Below are 20,489 nucleotides of genomic sequence, written 5' to 3'. Positions count from 1 at the left end.
AAAGACCTGGAGAGACTTACATGAACTGATGCTGAGTGAAATGAGCAGGACCAGGAGATAATTATATACTTCAACAACAATACTTTATAATGATCAATTTTGATTGACCTGGCCATCTTCAGCAATGAAATGAACTAAATCAGTTCCAATGGAGCAGGAATGAATTGAACCAGCTACACTCAGTAAAAGAACTCTGGGAGATGACTATGAACCATTACATGGAATTCCCAATCCCTCTCTTTTTGTCCACTTGCATTTTTTATTTCCTTCACAGGCTAATTGTACACTATTTCAGAGTCTGATTCTTTGTACAGCAAAATAACTGTTTGGACATGTATACTTACTTTGCATTTAATTTATACTTTAACATATTTAACATGTATTGGTCAACCTGCAATCTGGGGGAGGGAGTGGGGGGAAGGAGGGGAAAAATTGGAACCAAAGTTTGGCAATTGTCAATGCTATAAAATTACCTATGCATATAACTTCTAAATAAAAAGCTATAATAAAAAAAGAGCTGCTTTAAACATTTATGTACATGTGGGTTCTTTTCCCTCTTTTATGATTTCTTTGGAATACAGTAGGAACACTGCTGTATCAAAGGATATGAACAGTTTTATAGCTTTTGGGACATAGTAACATGGAAAAATTTGTGACAGAGATGAACTTTGTATTGGTAATCAATCCATGATTTTAGTCTGGCAGATCAACTCTGTTTAGAGTTTTAGTCCTGAGCATCATTTCAAAAGCCAGGTGGAAAAAAAGGGTAAATTTTTAGGAAAGATGGCCAGCATAATTTCTGTTCCTTTTCTTTCTTCACAGGTGTCTGGATATGGTCAAGATGGGGGATTCAGTGGACCTTTGAAACCCATGACATTTTCTATATTTGAAGGAGAAGAAAAAAGCAACCAAATTATATTTCAGGTAATGACTATCTTTGAGTACTATACAGTCTATTTTAATGAGTCCTGTTACATAGTGGATCTTGATTTCCTTTATCTAACTAAGAGAACAGCCATATCTGAATTAAAATGGTAGACTGAGAAATCCTTACAAAAAATTTTTAGAGAACAAATTCAATAGAGGGAAACTATCATTGAAATAAAATTCCTATGCTTTAAATATTCCTCAGAGTGGGGAACAGAACTCCTACCACTCAGAATGAAACTTGGACTCCTTTTGGAAAAGGAGACAATTTGGTATATCTAGATAATTAGTGCTCAAGTTTGTTATATGTTCCCGTGAGGAGGCAATGTGGTAGATTAAAATTCAAATTCCCTGAAAGTCAGTCAGTTTGTTTTTTTTTTTTTTTTGCACCAGAGGCAATTCTTTAATTCATTTCTACCTCAAAGCTTATCTCCAAATTCTTCCCTATGATTTTCTTACGACATCAATAGAAACAATGACACTGGAAGACATATAGGAAATAGAGAAGTTAGTGTGGGTGGCCAGAGGGGCAGTAGTGGGTAAGCTTGTACATGAGTAGATGTGTGTGTGTGTGTGTGTGTGTGTGTGTGTGTATGTGTGTGTACGTGTGTGTGAATGTCTTGTATGACTTCAATTTTGGATAGAACCACTGGGAATCTTTGTCTTGAGTAATATCTGAGTTTCAGCAAACTGGTGAACAAAATTCAAAATGATACCTATAGGTCATGAAGCTTTTGATATCTTTTGTGTTGTAGATCCTTTTGGTAGTCTGGTGATACCCATGAACTCTTTTTCAAAATAATGCTTCTTGCTCATGTGCATAATTTTAAAAATTCTAAATATTGGTTAGAGATTAGTGAATAAAGAAGTAATTTGTTTCCCATTCAAGTTTGTGGTCTTTCTGAATAAAAATAGCTAGCATTTATGTAGCACATTAAGACTTGTAAAATTCTTTATAAATATTATCTCATTTTGATCTCATAACAATCCTGGGAAATAGGTGCTACCATTATGCCCGTTTTACAGGAGAGTAAACTGAGGAAGACATTAAGTGACTTGTTCAAGGTAACGCAACTAAATTGTATCTGAGAGCAGATTTGAATTTAAGTGTCATCGATTCCAAATCTAGTGCTCTATCCATTATGTCACCTAGCTGCTTTAATGCTTGGGATATCTCTGGAACCCAGATCAAGAACTTCTGCTTTAGCATGTAGATTTAATGTTATTTGACTTGGGATGAAAGGGAAAGGGGAAAACATTGTGACTGGAATCTGTGTAGGGTATTAAAAAAGAATCCTAAGCTAAGAGTCAGGAGAGCTCTAACAATGAGTATGAGTATGAACTTGGATAAGACATTTAATTTTCTCAGAGCTCAATCTCTTCATCTGCTCTAGTTCTCAAATAAATTTAATTGAACAATTATGTAAGTACCTGATAAGTGGTAGGTACTGTTTTAGACATCAGCGTATAGACAACAATTAGTCCTTGCTTGGAAGGAAATTACATTCCAGTAGAAAGGGAGTGGGGGGAGGATGCTAGCCAGTAACACAGTATATACACAGGTAGGAGATAAGAGATGGAAGATGGAATTTTGTGCATGGAAAATAGGAAGTTGGCTAGTTGGATTAAACTATAACTATAGCTACATACATACATATAGATATATATATGTAAATGCAAATTAATATATATGGGGGTACAATTCACTGTAGAGTTCATGAGGAGGCATAATGTATGATTAGTCTGGAAATATAGGGATAAGAATTGCCAGTTTGTAGCAGTAAAAGGAGTTTCCTCACCTGGGTTCCCTAAGTCAATAAAATCACAGATATGGACCACTCTCCTAAAACCTCTCCCCATCAAAGTCCTGCAGTGTAGTGTAATGAAAAGAATACAGGGCTTAGAATTCTTAAATTTGAGTCCTGCCTCTCCCACTAACTTAAATGTAGAAACTTCATAAATCAAACAATTTCTTTGGACCTCAATTTCCTCATATCTGAAGTTAAGGTTTGGTCTGGATAACTTCTAACCTTTCTTTTAATTCTAACATTTTATGAAATATTTGAATGCAATAATGATGCCCCCCCCTTGAGTCTTCTTTTTTTCTAGAGTAAATATCCCCAAATTCTTAAAAACTATTGTTATAGATCTCCCTTACTGTCTTTTGTTAGAGAATATTATAAATAGTAAACCTCCTGGTTCCAAATTTGGAGTCTTTCCCCATTAGGATGAGAGCTCCTTGAGAACAGGGACCACTTTTCTGTCTTTGTTGCATTTCCAGTAGAATGCCTGGTATACAGTAACCACTTAATACATGCTTATTGACTCAGTGTTGACTGATTGGCCACTATGAGCCTCGGTGTCCTCAGTGTCTATAAACTGAATGAGACTTCTGGGGTCAACTTTCAGCTCTTTATCTATGACTCCAAGATCATTATTAGTCCTTTTTCTTTCATTTTATCAAAAAATCAGGAGTTATTCCATCTTCTTTTTATTTGGTACATATAAGATATCTAATAAATCCTTTTTAATTTAGTGATTGATCCCTATCTTTGTGTCTTTGGTCATTCTTCTATCTAGTCTAAAGAATTTGTATGGTGATACATATTGGAGATAGAAAGACAAAAACAATGGAGTGTTTAGTTTCAAACAGCTTATATTCTTTTACATTTTATGTGTGTTTATGTGCAGCCTGTGGAATTCTTTGAACTTCCCACAAAACCAACAAATTATTCTGCTATATCTATTAATTTTGTTTGTCTTTCCTTCACAGTTTAAGTCTGATGCTACCAATGTGAAATTTCAATTAAGTGGTGAAACAGATGATACTTTTTATATCCATCCAGATGGAATATTATATTATTCTGGAATCCTGGATAGAGAAAAGAAAGCTGTCCATAAACTCCAGGTGAGTAGAAACTATGCCTTGACGTCCATGTCATACTCTACTATTCCTTACCATTTGAAGCATCATAGCAATTCAATCATTGGTAAAGACTTCTTTTCTGCTGAACACCAGCTCTTCTTTCCCTGGTCAAGTAGTTTGTTAAGGTTGTTTTCATTTTAAACTTATCTATTTTGTGTGTGCCCTACTGTGGAAAAACAGAAGTAACCTCTCTCTCAGACTTTCTCCTTGAGGGACTCCTAATCTTATGATAAAATTCTTCACTCAGGAATGCTTATCCAAATGCAATCATTTTAGTTATTCTGAAAAATCGTCTCTTATCCAAAGACAAAATCAATCTACTCTTCTCAAAAACCAATCATTTCTCATACCCACCTTGATACAATACAATACCTGTTTGAATGCAACTCTTAAATATGCCCAAGGAGAGCTAATATTGGATTAAGAAGAGTCCTTCCTTCCTTCCTTTATTCCCTGCCTCCCTCCTTCCTTCCTTCTTTTCTTCCTCTCTCCCTCCCTCCTTCCCTTCCTTACTCTCTTTCTCCCTCCCTCTCTCCCTCTTTCCCTTCCTTCCTTCCTTCCCTCCTTCTTTCTTTTATCCCTCCCTCCCTCCTTCCTTCTTTTCTCCTTCTCTCCCTCCCTCCTTCCCTTGCTTCCCCTCTCTCTCCCAACCTCCCTCCTTCTTTCTCTTCCTTCCTTCCTTCCTTCCTTCCTTCTTTCCTTCCTTCCTTCCTTCCTTCCTTCCTTCCTTCCTTCCTTCCTTCTTCCCTCCCTTCTTCTCCCTTCTTCCCTCCTTCTTCTATCCCCCTCCCCCATTTTCTTCTATGGGCTTGCCTATTGTTGGTATATTGTAAAGAACATGAGAAAGATAAGCTCTGTATATCAATCTCATTTCTTACACTGAATTATGTCAGGCTTTCCCTGCATCTCAATGCCTTCAGGTACAGAATAGAGAATGACAATCCAGATGTGACCTACTTCTTAGAGTTGCTGTGAGTCTCAAAGGAAACAATCCATATCAAGCACCTATTGTTTGATGAAGTGTGTATCTGTGATCTCATCATTGGTATAGTCCTTCCACTAACACAGATCACTACCTATTCATGTCTTCTTATTCTGGATATTTCTTGTTTATTTCCTTCTATGTAACTTTTAATGAGGAGATATTGGATATCTTCCACAGAGAATAGTGCAGTGTTCAAATTGCCTACCTGTGATTTAAATTGTTCTTATGGTTCAAAGTCCGTGTTGCTGTTGCTACTAATATTGTTAACTATTATTGCTATTACTATTAACAGTGTTAACTTTTGTTGCTGCTACTGTTACTATTGTTACTATTGCTGCTTCTGCTGCTTCTGGGACTACTCCCACATCCATTATTCCTGCTGTTACTCCTAATTCGTCTATCTGCTTTTAGAGAATGCTCCCATAATGCCATATTCCAAGTACTACGGTTGCAATGAGCCTGGCCAATAAGAATAGTTAAATGGCATTATTTATTTTTATTGTGCATATTCTATCATAGTCAGCCTATGTTAGTAGTAATCAATTCCAAAATTGATAATGAGATCTCTATTGCCATAGAAGTTGTAGTTATTTTTGTAGAATCCACAGATTTGACTAATTTCTTTCCCTTGCTCTCTAGGCAAATTATTCCAACTTAAAAGATCACTCTTGCCTACCTTTCATAGTCATTGAGAAGCTCAAATGCGACATGTACAACTCTCTGCAAGCCTTAAAGTGTTAAACAAATGCTATCATTATCATTATTGTTAATGCTATTTTAAACATTTATTTTCTATATCAGGTAGAAGTCTTGGATGCTGGAGGGAGACGAATAGAAGGCCCAGTTCCTATCACAATTGAAATTAAGGACATTAATGACAACCGTCCTATCTTTCTCCAAAAATATTACAATGGAAGTGTAAGGCAGAGTTCACGTCCAGGTAACAGATGAGGACAATGTGAGACAAAATGGGTGGGAAGATTGGAGAGGCCTGAGAAGCCACAAAGATGGAGAAGAGGGGGAGGAAAAAAACTTATTTCAATCCAATTCTGATTCTGGGAACAGTGACTGGAACTAGGAGATAAAAAGAAAAAAAAAGCATAAGTCCTTCAAAATCTCAAAAAACTTACCTTTTCTTAGATGATGAGGAATAGAGTAAGGAGCAACGTGTTCATTAATAAGTAAAGGCAAAATATATACAAGATAAATGCAAAATAATTTTTTTTGCCTCAAAACTGGAAGAATCATGGTTGGTCTCCTATAGAATGAGGTCCTGGAGCTGAATTTTAAAGGAAACTGAGGATTATAAGCAGTAGAGACAAGTAGGCTTGGACCAAAGAGGATCCTTAGTCCTCGCATTATGAATTGCGCAAGAAAACAGCACTCTTCTAATTCGCTGGTTCCCCCCCTCCCACTTTCCCCACTTCTTTTGGATAGCATTAAAAAACAAAACAATACACTAGCAATATTGTGTTTCTATAAAATCTTGTATTAGCTTTCTTTCTTCTTCATTGCAGTCATTTAGGAAATGCTTGTCAAATTAATGAATGAACTGGTTCCTCAAACTGAGGCTGATGACTTTACATATATATTTTTTTTTTATGTTTTTGCTAAATAGGAAAACCCTTCATGTATGTCAAAGCTACAGACCAGGATGATCCTGCCACTCCCCATGCCCAACTTTTTTATCGAATTGCTGTCCAGCTTCCCAAGATAAACAATGTGATGTATTTTCAGATAAATAACCAAACAGGTGGAATCTCCCTTACCTTAGAAGGTATGAAAAGTATGCCAGTTGTCTTTTTCTTAAGCCTAAAAAAATTGAGACATGAATACTATATAGTTTTCCCTCCTTCCACCTACCCAGCTCATATGAAATCAGCGAAGTGGACACAGTGACACTTTTCTGTTGTTTCTCCCTTTCTCCCCTTTCCAGGATCAAAGGAATTAGATCCATTGAAGAATGCGCATTATGACCTGGTGGTTTCTGTGATGGATATGGGAGGTCAGTCAGAAAATTCTTTCAGCGATACAGTATCTGTGAATATCATTGTGGAAGAAAACATTTGGAAAGCACCAGGGCCTGTCACCATTAAGGAAAATTCTACTGAGCCTCATCCTCTCCCAATTACTCAGGTAATAGTAATAGCAGATAACACTTACATAGCTTTTTAATATGTGCCAGATACCATGCCAAATGTTTTACAAACTTTATCACATTTGATTCAATCCTGGAAGGTTGGGGCTTTCATGACTTCTATTTTATAGAAGAGGAATGAAAGGTTGTGACTTGCCTAGGATCATACAATTGGTAAGTGTCTGAGGATAGATTTAAATTCAGGCCTTCCTGACTCTAGGTCCAGCACTCTTACCTACTATCTTACCCAATAGTAAAAAATATCTCATTACTTCCCTCATCTCCATATACAGAGGTCAAAGCATCAAAATAAGTGAAGCACATGCTGTCTCCTGCCCTTTGGACATTTATATAGTATAGCAGAGGTAAGGTGGGAAGATTCTCATCCCAATACTCACTCCCACTGATGAGTCAGGTTCACAGGACTTCTGAGTTCTAGGGAGTATCCCTGAAGAGTTGAGAGGAGAGAATAAATCTCTAATGCCATTGACTCAAGGCCTGACTGGTATGCTTTCACCCAAGATTATTAGTTGAGAATCAGTTGAGTCAGCTAGACTTTGGAAAGTTTTAAAAAGTCAAATAGCTTTTAAAAAGAGGTAATTATGGGGCAGCTAGGTGGTGCAGTGGATAGATCACCAGCCCTGAAGTCAGGAGGACCTGAGTTCAAATTTGGCCTCAGACACTTAACATTTCCTAGCTGTGTGACCCTGGGCAAGTCACTTAACCCCAATTGCCTCAACCAAAAAAAGGGAGGGGGAATGACTAATATGGTGTAGTAATAATGGCTGGAACAAAACATTTTTTCCCACCATCCTGATGCCTGAGCTACACTTTCTCAAGAATATACAGAGACCAGGAAAAAGTAAACTCAAGCTTGGAGAACACATATGGCAACATGGATGATTTATATTTATAAGTCTTGATGAATGGAAGTCCTTTTCTCCCATTCATTCAGTGTTCAATAAGTTCCCTTTAAGCATGATGAATCTATATTGAGTTTGTCTTTGGCTTCCAATCCAGCTGCCTTCATGATCTGATCTAGTAGTTTTGTTAAAATATCAACAGGAGAATAAAAAATCTTACATCCTCTGCCTTTTTTTGAAGCTCAAAAGGTCCTCCTCTTACTATAGAGTAATAGATAATGAGACTACTAAGACCTTTCCTTTCTTACCTTTTTTTCTCCCCACCCCAACCCTTTGTGATGCCTTTTTATGGTATACTAGAAAGCCATACTGGCTCCAATTTCTCTAATTCTTGGGATTTCATGTTATAGGGGGTAATGAAACCCCAAAGTCAGACTTCCTATTTGATATCATTTAACTTTCTCAAGAAGTCTTTCAAAGACTTTCATACTTGGTATAAAAGCTTATGATTGAGATGGACTGACCACTTAATTCAGATAAGATATAACTTGATTGAATAAATAGTGCATTACTCAGCTTTCTGTTCTAATGTGGTGCCATTACCTTCATGAGAGCATGTCCATTCCATACAGTGCATACCTCGTGATGATGTTTTGCTTTTTGACAACAATTTTAGCTTAGAGTTATGCTTTTTCTACAATATCCATTGCCTTTGTTTTGGACATTGCACCTTAGACATGCTTCTGATCTTGTCAAGGGATAAGGTCTGTAAATAAGATTGAGTGAGAACCCAATTGTAAATTTTTTTAAAAAATTCTTTCACTTGGTTTTTTGTTCTAGGTACCAACATCTATTCTAGTATCTTCATGTTGCCACTGCAGCTACATGATCCCACCATATAATGCCTCACCCCTATTTGCCACTCACTGGCAAGGATTCATAATCTTTCCACCAAAGTTTCAGTCAGTGAACTCAGAAGAAGGGATTGGGATAAGCCAAATGAATCACCAACAATTTCAGTGTTAATATTTTTAAAAGTGTTATTTATTGCAGGAGAATTTTCCAGGTAATTAGAAAGAATAGGTTGGTAATATAATGACAGAAAGGACAATTATTAGTCCAGCAAGTCTTTTGAATATATAGAATATTTCAAGGTCCATGACTAACAGACCAACTTTGCTATTGAATTTTCTTATCCATTTCAAAAAACCTTCTCCAAAATTTGACATGCACCTTATCCCTAACATTTTCAAAACTAAACATTTTGGGGACAGATTTGTATTATTTACAGAGTCATTAGGTTCCTTAAATATCTCCCAGAAGAACAGTTCAAAGTGTCCTCTGTTGTTGTTTTTTAAAATTCATCTTCTGTGGTGAATTTTGGAAGCTTGTAGTAAGCCAGTGCTCCAATCCTTAAATTTTGTCTGTCACAACGAACATTTTGCCTCTTATATGGATATCAGATGGCTATAAATCCTTGAACATCAGTTAGAAGTTTCAACATAGAAGAATGGGGTGAATGGGAGACAGGGCAAATACTACATGTTTTAGATGAGTCAGATAATATTATTTTGTGAGAAAAAAATAATTTTGAAAACATACCCATTCCTGCCATTCTAACAATTTAAACTGAAAGGTGAAAACTTTTCTAAGTCATTCAACCAGAACTTATTAACTACTATATACCAGGCACCGAACTCAGTGCTGGAACACCTGTGGTTAGAAGTTAAATGTTCAATTGCCACTACATTTGTATACACATGTAGACATAAATATATAAGTTATTACACATAAAACCATAACAATACTATAGCTGTTCAATTTTTGAAAAAGCAAAATGATTAGGCAATAAAGAAGTATTTACTACTTGTTCCTCCTGTATTCTAAGTTCCTATATTCTAGGGACACAAAAATAAAAATCAAAACAGTTTCTGTCCTCATGGAGCTTATATTCCATCTGAAGGGATATCACATTAAAATATTCATGTAAACAAAGTAAATGCTAAATAAAATACAGAGCAAATACAAGATAGTTTGAGAGGAAGGGCATTAGTAGATGGAGAGATAGGAAAACCTTTATATAGAAAAATACTTGCCAAACTAAAGTTGCAGCTTTTCAGTTTAAAAGGTGACCTAGTGTGATGGAAACAGTGTTTTATTTGGATGGAATTAGAGAGTTTGGCATCAAGTCCTGCCACTGCTGCTTGGTACCCATGCTATCTTAAACAACTCACAAGATCTCTCTGGGTCTTGGTTTTCTCATCTCTAGAATAAGAACTCTAAGATCCCAAACATCTCTAAATTGATAACTATGAACCTTTGTTTACATTTCACAAACCGTCTTTTACTGTTTGGGGGGGTTCTAGGTGCAATGGAATGAACCTGGGGCTCACTATTCCTTAGTTGAAAAGGAGAAGCTACTTCGATTCCCATTTTCCATTGACCATAATGGAATTATTTATGTGACTCAACCCTTGGATAGAGAAGAAAAGGAATCGGTAAGTGGGAAATGGTTGTCCATGGCAAGACCCCGTTTTAAAGAGTGCACAGATGATAGCAACAAGTGATTCAATAAACAAAGAAAGCATTCTATATTCAAATAAACAATCATAGGATAGAGTTTGGGACTTGGAATCAGGAAGATCTAATTTCAATTGTCTGACTTCAAACCTTAGACAACTACCACCTAGTTGACTTCCAGAAAGTCATTTAACTTTTCTTTTCCTCATCTTCTTCCTCTGTCAAAAGAAGATAGCTCCTTGTTGTAAGGCTCATTGAGGAAAACACAAATAAAGAAAGTGCTTTGCAAACCTTTAAGTACTATATAAACTGAAGTCCTCCTCTTTCTTCTTTTCCTTTCTTCTCCTTTTTTCCTTCTTTTCCTCCTCCTTCCTCCTTTTTCTCCTCCTTCATTCTCTTCCACTCTACTCCTTCTCTCTTCCTCCTTTCCTCCCTTCAATTCCATTCTTCTTTCTCCTCTTCTTCATAGTGGGCTTTAACTTTTTTTTAAAACTTTTTATTGACAGAACCCATGCCAGGGTAATTTTTTTTACAGGATTATCCCTTGCACTCACTTCTGTTCTGATTTTTCCCCTCCCTCCTTCCATCCCCTCCCCCAAATGGCAAGCAGTCCTTTACATGTTAAATAGGTTACAATATATCCTAGATACAATATATGTGTGCAGAACCGAACAGTTGTCTTGTTGCACAGGGAGAATTGGATTCAGAAGTTATAAATAACCTGGGAAGAAAAACAAAAATGCAAGCAGTTTATATTCATTTCCCAGTGTTCTTTCTTTGGGTGTAGCTGCTTCTATCCATCCTTGCTCAATTGAAACAGAATTAGCTCTCTTTAACAAAGAGATCCACTTCCATCAGAATACATTCTCAAACAGTATCATTGTTGAGGTATATAATGATTTCCTGGTTCTGCTCATTCCACTTAGCATCAGTTCATGTAAGTCTCGCCAGTCCTCTCTGTATTCATCCTGCTGGTCATTCCTTACAGAACAATAATATTCCATAACATTCTATACCACAATTTACTCAACCATTCTCCATCTGATGGGCATCCATTCATTTTCCAGTTTCTATGTGCTATTAACTTTCAACAAGCGTGTTTTCTTCAAAATCAAACCTTTTCATGTGCCCTTCCTATTGTCCATGACTAAGAAAACAGCATCCAAATGGATAAAAGGAAATAGGCATTTACTTTGCTATTCAGAATGAGTTACAAGAATGAATTTTGGGTATTTTCCCCTGACTTTTACTTTCCTGTTTTAGTATGTCTTCTATGCAGCTGCAAAGGAAGATAATGGACAGTTACTAGCAAAACCACTGGAAATTCATGTTGCAGTTGAAGACATTAATGACAATCCCCCTATTTGCCCCGCTTCAGAGACAATATTTGAAGTCCAGGAGAATGAGAAAATAGGTAAGGAATGACCGTTATTTTAAGAAGGAAAATCACATTTAATTTCTTGGTCCCTGCTAAATTATTTGCTATTTTCACTTACAGTTTCAAATTCATGGGGAAAATGGTGTGATAGAAATGTACCTGTAATAGAAAATGGAGTAAGATTTTGGTCCTTATAAATATGATCCATCCTTTGGTAACTCTAAAATAGTTTTCTTTAAGTATTTTTAAATGATTTTTATGATATCTTTTTGCTTTGCATCAGCTATATTTCCCTACATATCTCTCCTTTTCTCCTTCTCCCAGAGAATTATTCCTTGTTACAAAGAATTCTATGAGAAATATAGTTGAGTAAAACAAATCAAAACATTAAAAAAGCCTGACGTTGTATGTAGTGTCCTATATCCAGTTACTTGTGCAAAGAAGGCAGTGAAGTATCATCTCATATCTCTTCTTTGTGGCCAAGCTTGATCATTGTAATTTCATAGCATTTGGTTTTGGTTAACTTGTTATTCTATTTTCATTGTTGTAAACATTAAGTATATTGTTTCCCTGATTCTGTTTACATCACTTTGAATCAGTTTTCATAAGTCTTCCCATGCTTCTTAGTATTAATTATATTTATTGTTTGATATAGCACAGTAATATTATATTATATCTATTCACTATTCCTTAATCTGTGGATTAAAGAATCAACTGGATAGTTTCCAGTTCTTTACTGTAAAATATTTCTCTTAATCATAGAATTTCTACCCTTCAGTTTTCTGTCAACATCACAGTTAAATCATTTTAGGCTATTAGTTTAACAACACCATCATCAACAAAAAAGATTCCTGTGAAAAACAAATCTATTCCTTCTCTTTGCTCCTACCTTCCCCCATGGCATTATATTGTACTGTTTTATCAACTCCTCTGAAAAAAAGCAGAACAGTTCCATTCTCTAGAGGAAATTAGGCAGTAGGTTTATGTTCAAGTTCTGATATGATGTTGGATTCTGAAATTGTTGTAGGTCTGTATAAGAAATATTTTCTCATCAATTAACAAAGGAGTTATTTACTTTTTGCTTCCTATCTTACAATCCCAGCAAAAGCATGTATTTTGTAAAGAGCAATCAAAAACAAAAACTTGTCATAAATTGCTTGTAGACCTGGGATTTTAGTGGATGTTGGACTATACAGGCACCACATCAATTTGATTTTGTGATCATTTGTTATGGAATATCAAAACTTTCAATTGACACATTTTTATTATGTGTTCTTTTTCTTTAAAAGAAAGGGTTTTTTTTGTGAATACAGAATAGTCTTGTGTTATTTCAATTTCCTTTCCTTTATGTTTTAAGGTCTTTCTCTTGATGACTAACAGAATTTGTTGTTTCTCAATGGAATTGTTTAGTTTAATCCCTATGTATTTTGTAGTTTGCAGCTTTGGATTTTTTAATCCTTGGGAGTGATCTATGGATTCTTTTGATTTGCATTTTGATTTTTGTGTTTGAAAGTTATGGATAATTTTCTTGTATTATCTTTCACATTATGGTGTTCAGATTAATTTTTTTACTTGTCCTATTCTTCTATAATCCTTAAGTTGTTTCTGAGCATTTTGTCTTTGAGATCAATGTGTTTTACATTTATGGAGAATGTGTTACTTTTAATTTTATTACTTTTTATTTTAATTTATTACTTATTATTCTCTTTTGTGTCTTTGGTGAGACTTTCCATCACAGATTCAAAATTTTCTATTCTACCAATTACTTTTTTCCTATGCAGGCTGTACATTATACTCTTTTTTATTATAGCTTTTTATATACAAAACATATGCATGGGTAATTTTTCAACATTGACCCTTGCTAAAAGTTCTTTCCCTCCTTCTCTCCATCCCCTCCCCTAGATGGCAGGTAGTCCCATACATGTTAAATATGTTAAGGTATATATACATTCTATTCTTACAATTATTGTCTTTTAAACCAGGAATATTATACTGTGGTTCTATGCTCTTTTCAGAATCTACAGTCTTCTGCCTCAATATTAAATTTTGTTTTTCAGCCTTTCCCCTTATTTTTCTCTTTTGCTCACTTTATGATCCAGTCTTCTCTCATGGAAGTTTTCCTGGAGGCTAGTTCTCTCTCTCTCTTTTTTTAATTTTAAAATAACTTTTTATTGACAGAACCCATGCCAGGGTAATTTTTTACAACATTATCCCTTGTACTCACTTCTGTTCTGATTTTTCCCCTTCCTCCCTCCACCCCCTCCCCCAGATGGCAAACAGTCTTCTACGTGTTAAATAGGTTACAGTATATCCTAGATACAATATATGTGTACAGAACTGAACAATTCTCTTGTTGCACAGGGAGAATTGGATTCAGAAGGTAAAAATAACCCGGGGAAAAAAACAAAAATGCAAATAGTTTACATTCATTTCCCAGTGTTCTTTCTTTGTGTGTAGCTGCTTCTGTCCATCCTTGATCAATTGAAACTGAGTTAGATCTCTTTGTCGAAGAAATTCACTTCCAAGAATACATCCTCATACAGTATCATTGTTGAGGTATATAATGATCTCCTGGTTCTGCTCATTTCACTTAGCATCAGTTCATGTAAGTCTCTCCAAGCCTCTCTGTATTCATCCTGCTGGTCATTTCTTACAGAAAAATAGTATTCCATAACATTCATATACCACAATTTATTCAACCATTCTCCAATTGATGGGCATCCATTCATTTTCCAGCTTCTAGCCACTACAAACAGGGCTGCCACAAACATTTTGGCACATACAGGTCCCTTTCCTTTCTTTAGTATCTCTTTGGGATATAAGCCCAGTAGAAACACTGCTGGATCAAAGGGTATGGACAGTTTGATAGCTTTTTGAGCATAGTTCCCAATTGCTCCTGGAGGCTAGTTCTCAAAGAAACTCAAATTTCCTTCCATACTAGGTTAGTATCATACTAGAATTGTGCTCTAAATGACTTCTGGAGTGACCCAACTGGCTTCAGCTGACTGTTGGACTCTTTCCCTCAGGCTTAGTGGAGTGCCACCTCACTATTCTCACCCCACCATGTGTTCTGCCCCTAGTCTTTTTATTCTTTGATCCAGTTGCACTGATCACTTTCATGCCACTATCATAGCCTGAGTAAAATATCTACCATTTGAAATTTGAATGTCCATGGCATTTGGGGTAGGAGTCAGCACATAGAATTTTGCTTTAATATAAAATTTAAATCTTCCCTTATTCCCTTTCTTCTTCCATTCAGGATGAGTTCAGTTGTAGCACAGAATGTTGCCACTGGAGCTATCATAGCTTGAGAAAATTTATGCTACTTAAAGTTTGGTTTTCTGAGGCATAGGAAATCTGCATCAGGGGAAGGATGAGGGAAAAATGCAGAGTTGAGTCCTGTTAGTGATCAGCTTGTGCAGCCTTGCAGCTGGGATTGTGGTGGGTAGTGAGGGGAAAAATGCTGAGTAAATGCTCCTTAAGGATTAGGGAATAATTCCTAATGTCTAATGCCTTCTCTGCTGTTAGTCCATTGAATTTTTACCTTTTTATTTCTTAGTATCCTAGACAATGGTGACTGTTGAAATTAATATATCTCTGTCGCAAATTCCCATTTTGGAGAGATTTGAAAAGATTAGAGAAAACATTTAATCTTCTATTTTGTTGGTCACTTGAACTAGAAATCCCAAACTAATTTCCAATATTTTCCAAATATTTATTGCTTCAATTTAGTTCCACAGTTTGGTATACACTATTAAATTTTTTAAAATTTCATTTATTTAAAACTTAAATACAAAATGGAAAAAATGGCACTTGCACAGCAGAACATAAAAGAAGATTCAAAATATAAGGCAATAGATTTCCATTTTAAGAAAACTTATAAATTGTAGAGGGCTGAAACTATTGAGTCAATGCACTGAAGTCAGGACTGCTGAGCACTTGAGGCTAACTATTGATTGGACAATAATCTATGGCATATGCTTGGAAAATGGTCCTTCCCACTATCCTGTGCTGGCTCAATGATTGGTGTATATAGAGGATTGTAGGAGGGACTAGGGGGTGGAGTAAAACTTGCCAAAATCTCTCTTGGTGGTAGAAGAGGGAGAAGGCAGTTGCAGAGATTCTGCTTCCATCCTGTTCAATCCTGCATCTAAGGACCAAGAATAAAGATTAAAGACTTTTGCTTATCCTGACTCTGGCTGATTCTGGGGTGTCCTGGGTGCTAGTATGGTCATCACAATAAATACTATACATTGTGTTCAGAGCTGTCTACCTTTGCTTCCTTATAGGTTTTCTTTTGTCTTCTTCTGTGTAATTTTTACTTGATTCTTCCCCCCTTCCTCTCCCTCCCAACAAAGTTACAATTATGTGCAAATTATATATGTGTGTACATAACACACATATATACATATATATACACAGATAGCTATAATAATATACATACATTATGTGCATACATATACATTCATATATGATATATATTCATATATGTGTATGACCATATTATGCTTGTCTTCTCTTTCTCTGAAGATGTATATTTTCCTTCACAAGTCATCTTTCCTATTCTACAGCAATATTTCAATCTTACACTGTCTAATTATTTCAAATAGTCTAATGCAAAATCAATTAATATGACTTACATATAGTATAGTCTCCCTAATTTTTAATTTTGATTAAATATATTTTGGTTTTGACTTTGAGAATATCCATTATATTTATAGGTAAAATAGATTGGTTTTCTGCCTGAGACGCACTCCAACTGACTTATTCTGTCTTTTCTTTTCTATAGGTAACAATATTGGAGTTTTCTATGCCTATGACATGGATCAAAATGGCACTTATAATAGTTTTTTACAGTACAAAATTGTGGATCAGAGTCCTTTGCTTCCAAGTAACGATCTCTTTCTTATACAACCGGTTGATGGAATTATCCAGCTAGGCAAAACATCTTTAAAAAAGCAAGACACACCTCAGTATCATTTGAAAGTTCAAGTGTCAGATCCAGGTTAGTACCTTCTGACCCATAAATCCAGAAGAGAATTCAGAGGCAGTTTCCTGCATTGATCTGATTGTGAATGGTTTGTATTCCTTGTCACATTTGTTCTGTGATTTTTTTTTAATAATTGAAGAGAATGATGGCTCACAACATAAATGCTATTCTCAGAGCGCAAGGGAGAACGAACAAAAAGTCAGTCATTTTGTCTAGTTTTTCCCTTTCTCGTCAGGAGGAATATCCTCTATGAAGAAAGAGATATTTCTCCTTGCTTCCCTATTCTCCTTTTGCAGACCATCAGGAAGAATTCCCTAACTTGCATAGAATAGCAGAAGTACTCTCTCCTCACTATAAACAAAGACAGGGTTACCTCTTTAGATTTACTAATGCTATCACTCCATTTCCTGGGTCCAATTCTCCTCCTCATGTCATTAATATCAAATTGTATAAATGGGAAATGTGAATTTATTTTATTATAGTTCTCTTGCCTCACCCAGATATTGGGTGAAACCATTCTGACTATGTCCAACATCCAGAAATTCTGAGTTAATTTGTGAATTGCCCCAAACACTTTTGTACTTAAAAAGAGCTTATAAAAAGTTTACACTGTGCCAAAGGAACACAAAATTAGTGTTGCCTGTTGGTAAGAAGTTCTGTTAGTTTCTATACCCTTGTAGTCTGGTTGTTCCTTAATGGTTAGGGCAAAGGGATTTTCAACAGAAATTTTAGGTGATGTTGCTTTGTTTGATTTTCAGCTTTCACAACAATCTGTGATGTGACAATAAACGTTATTGATATCAATGACCAGATCCCCATTTTTGAAAAAAATGATGTGAGTATTTGCTGGCCCCTATCTTTTTATTAACTCTTGACAATGATTTTTGGAACAAAATGTGGGATAAAGAAACATCCTAAAGCCACACACACACACGTATGCACACACATAAGAGAAAACCCAGATATAGCAGTTAACTCTAGTAAACACACCAGGAACACACGAATTCTTTTCAGTGGAAAATTTGGTGATCATTCTTTTTTGATAAGAAGTACAAATACAAATTCAAACTGGACATGCTTTTAATTCCAACTATTAGGGAAGCTGAGGTGAGAGAATCTTAAGTTCAAAAGTTGTAACCTGCAGTGAGCAATGACTATTAGGCGTCTGCACTAAGTTCAGCATCAATATGATGATAGTGTATCACTAAATTTAGGTCACCTAAAAAGAGGTAAACCAACCCAAATTAGAAATATAGCAGATCAAAATCCAATGACAGTTGAACTTGTGGTAACTCTTCTAATTCGATTCTAGGGGAGATGGGGAAACCTAGTCTTAAGAAAACTAAATTAAACTAAACTAAAACACAATCAAGTCCAAAACCATTGTGCTAAATGCTATTATATTACACAAAGAAGGATTCTAATCACTCTACTGGAATTTGAATCCATTTATTTCACAGACTAGCTGATAATACAAAATTCCACCATAATAGAAGACTAGAACAATCACTTACAGCATGTTAAAGATTTTGAGCTATATTGAAATATCTATATTGTCAATGTGTTTTAAATAAGCATATATAGTGCAAATTAAAATGAATAAAATAGTCTTTATTCAGAAAGCATCATTTTTGGTAGACTTTAAAAGAATATCATCTATACAATGGTAAAATAATTTTATTTTGCTTTGCAAAATTACTGTAAATTATGGTAAGAAATAATTCTTCCTATAGAACACTGGCAATTTAAGCCCATTTGATAATAACTGTTGTGTAAGAGAAAAAAATATAAAGAAAAACTAATAATCTTATGGCTTAAAAGAAATTATCCATAAGCCATTTGCAAATTTTTGTAGAAATGGGTGCGATGAGAGAAAAAACAAAAAACAAATTTAATGCTTCTAGAAAAATATAGATGATTATTTTTATTCTTAGTAGATTTGAAACTTGATTTTATTCAATATTTCATTTAAATGATCTGTTGACACATCATTTTAAAAAGCTGTTTAGGGGGCTCATTTGTTATATTTTGGGGTCATAGTTGAACATATTTCTTTAATAAATGACAGGAAGATCACAGATGAAAAATTTAACAACTCCACTTTATCAAAATTAAAAGGAGATTTTAATTTTTGAGAAGTTTTGTAGTAGTTAGAAATGCAACTGAATTGATTATAGACTAGACACAAAGGATACCCTGATAAAAAATAAATAAAACTTTCTGTCTCATTGACTATCCAATCATTTGAGGTCAAATGACAGTCCTAGGATTTGGATTGAGATTCTTATCCTGGATCATTTAGCTTTTTCATTATTTATTTATTTTTATTGAATCATTAGTTATGTCTCTTGTCTTCTGAAACCAGTGAGGCAAATTTTTCACTTGGAAATTAGTAGACTTATTATAATCCAAACCACAGCTAAACTGAACTAATCACCTGACATTTTCAGGCTTTTCAGGACTTTGCTCTTTCAGGAATTCTCCATCCCCATTTCTCCCTATTGAAATTTTACCCAACTCTCAAGAAGGAGCTCAAATAATATCTCATTCCTGATCCTCCATGTTAAAAATGATATTTCTGGAGGCGGAGCCAAGATGGCAGAGAAGGCACACTCGACTTTCTAAGCTCCTCTCATCCCCTCACAACCAACTATTAAATTCAGCCTCAAAAATAGCACTTGACTGTTAAAATTCATGAAGATAGACACACACAATTTACCAGCTGAAGATAATCTGGAACATCACCAGGAAAGGTTTGTCCTGAGGGGCCAGGAACAGATCAGCACAGGCAGGGAGAGACTAGCATCCTGAGCAGACCAGGGGCGGGGGTGATCTCTGTGGCTAGAGAAGTTATAGAGATGACTCTGCTATAGGCTAACTGTTCTGCCTTGATTACAAAGCAGTAAACCAGCAGAGAAATTTAGGCTTTAATTAATTAATTAATTAAAGCCTAAAACAGAGAGTACTCTAAAATTTACCAGAACCCAACAAGATCTGGCTCTAACCACCCAAAACCAGAAGTGACTCAGGTAGACCTGTAACACAGCTCTGCAGCCACATTCTACAATTCAGGGCTTTTATGGGGCAGTTACAAATCTGCACAGCAGGGGGAAACAGCCCTGGGCAGCCTCTAATCTGCATGGTGTGGAGCTCGGCCTGGGGTAATAGAACTTTCCCAGCACAACTGTGCTCCCCGGGGCAGAGATATTTCCGGTCCCTGCAGGGCTATTCACTGGTCAGCCACTGATACCCAAAGCCCCAGCACAGGCTTTGGCTTGGGGTAGTGAAACTTTCACTGCTCGGTATCCCAGGTGTCCTCAAACTTTTAAAATAGGAGGCCAGTTCACTGTCCCTCAGACTGTTGGAGGGCTGGACTATAGTAAAAACCAAAAACTTTGTTTTGTGGGCCTTTAAATAAAGAAACTTCATAGTCCTGGGTGAGGGGGATAAAAGTCCTCAGCTGCCGCATCTGGCCTGTGGGCCCCAGTTTGAGGACCCCTGGTAGCCCCAGGGTGGTCATTAACCCACACAGCAGGGTTCTTTGCAGGGCACTTTTCCAGCTCGGCCCAGCAGGCCTGAGTTACTTCCCAGTGGGGAACTCTTTCCCAGGGCACTCCAGTACCTCTCTGCTCTTTGTAGCTGGTTGGCAGGACAGCTATCCATCCATACACCTATCACGGCTCTGCAAAGAAAGCTGATAACCTCCTGGGCCTGAAGTTAGACCCTACAAGCTTTAAAAAATGAGTAAAAAATCAAAAGGATG

At 36.0% G+C, this 20,489-nt stretch overlaps 1 protein-coding gene across 2 annotated transcripts in view; it reads left to right on the top strand.

The window, feature by feature from the left end:
• Positions 1-20,489, top strand: part of CDH17 (cadherin 17) — a 75,401-nt gene that overhangs the window by 29,792 nt on the left and 25,120 nt on the right. For both annotated transcript variants that reach the window (XM_051970851.1, XM_051970852.1), the window contains 9 exons: positions 823-924; positions 3,701-3,835; positions 5,640-5,778; positions 6,457-6,615; positions 6,775-6,974; positions 10,205-10,336; positions 11,622-11,772; positions 16,526-16,741; positions 17,485-17,561. In XM_051970851.1, the coding sequence (XP_051826811.1) occupies positions 823-924; positions 3,701-3,835; positions 5,640-5,778; positions 6,457-6,615; positions 6,775-6,974; positions 10,205-10,336; positions 11,622-11,772; positions 16,526-16,741; positions 17,485-17,561 (1,311 nt within the window). The remainder of the gene's footprint in view (positions 1-822; positions 925-3,700; positions 3,836-5,639; positions 5,779-6,456; positions 6,616-6,774; positions 6,975-10,204; positions 10,337-11,621; positions 11,773-16,525; positions 16,742-17,484; positions 17,562-20,489) is intronic.

Source organism: Antechinus flavipes, chromosome 1, assembly GCF_016432865.1.
Source record: "Antechinus flavipes isolate AdamAnt ecotype Samford, QLD, Australia chromosome 1, AdamAnt_v2, whole genome shotgun sequence".
NCBI lineage: Eukaryota > Metazoa > Chordata > Mammalia > Dasyuromorphia > Dasyuridae > Antechinus > Antechinus flavipes.
The sequence above is the reverse complement of the archived record's forward strand: the minus strand, read 5'-3'. Positions and strand labels throughout refer to the sequence as shown.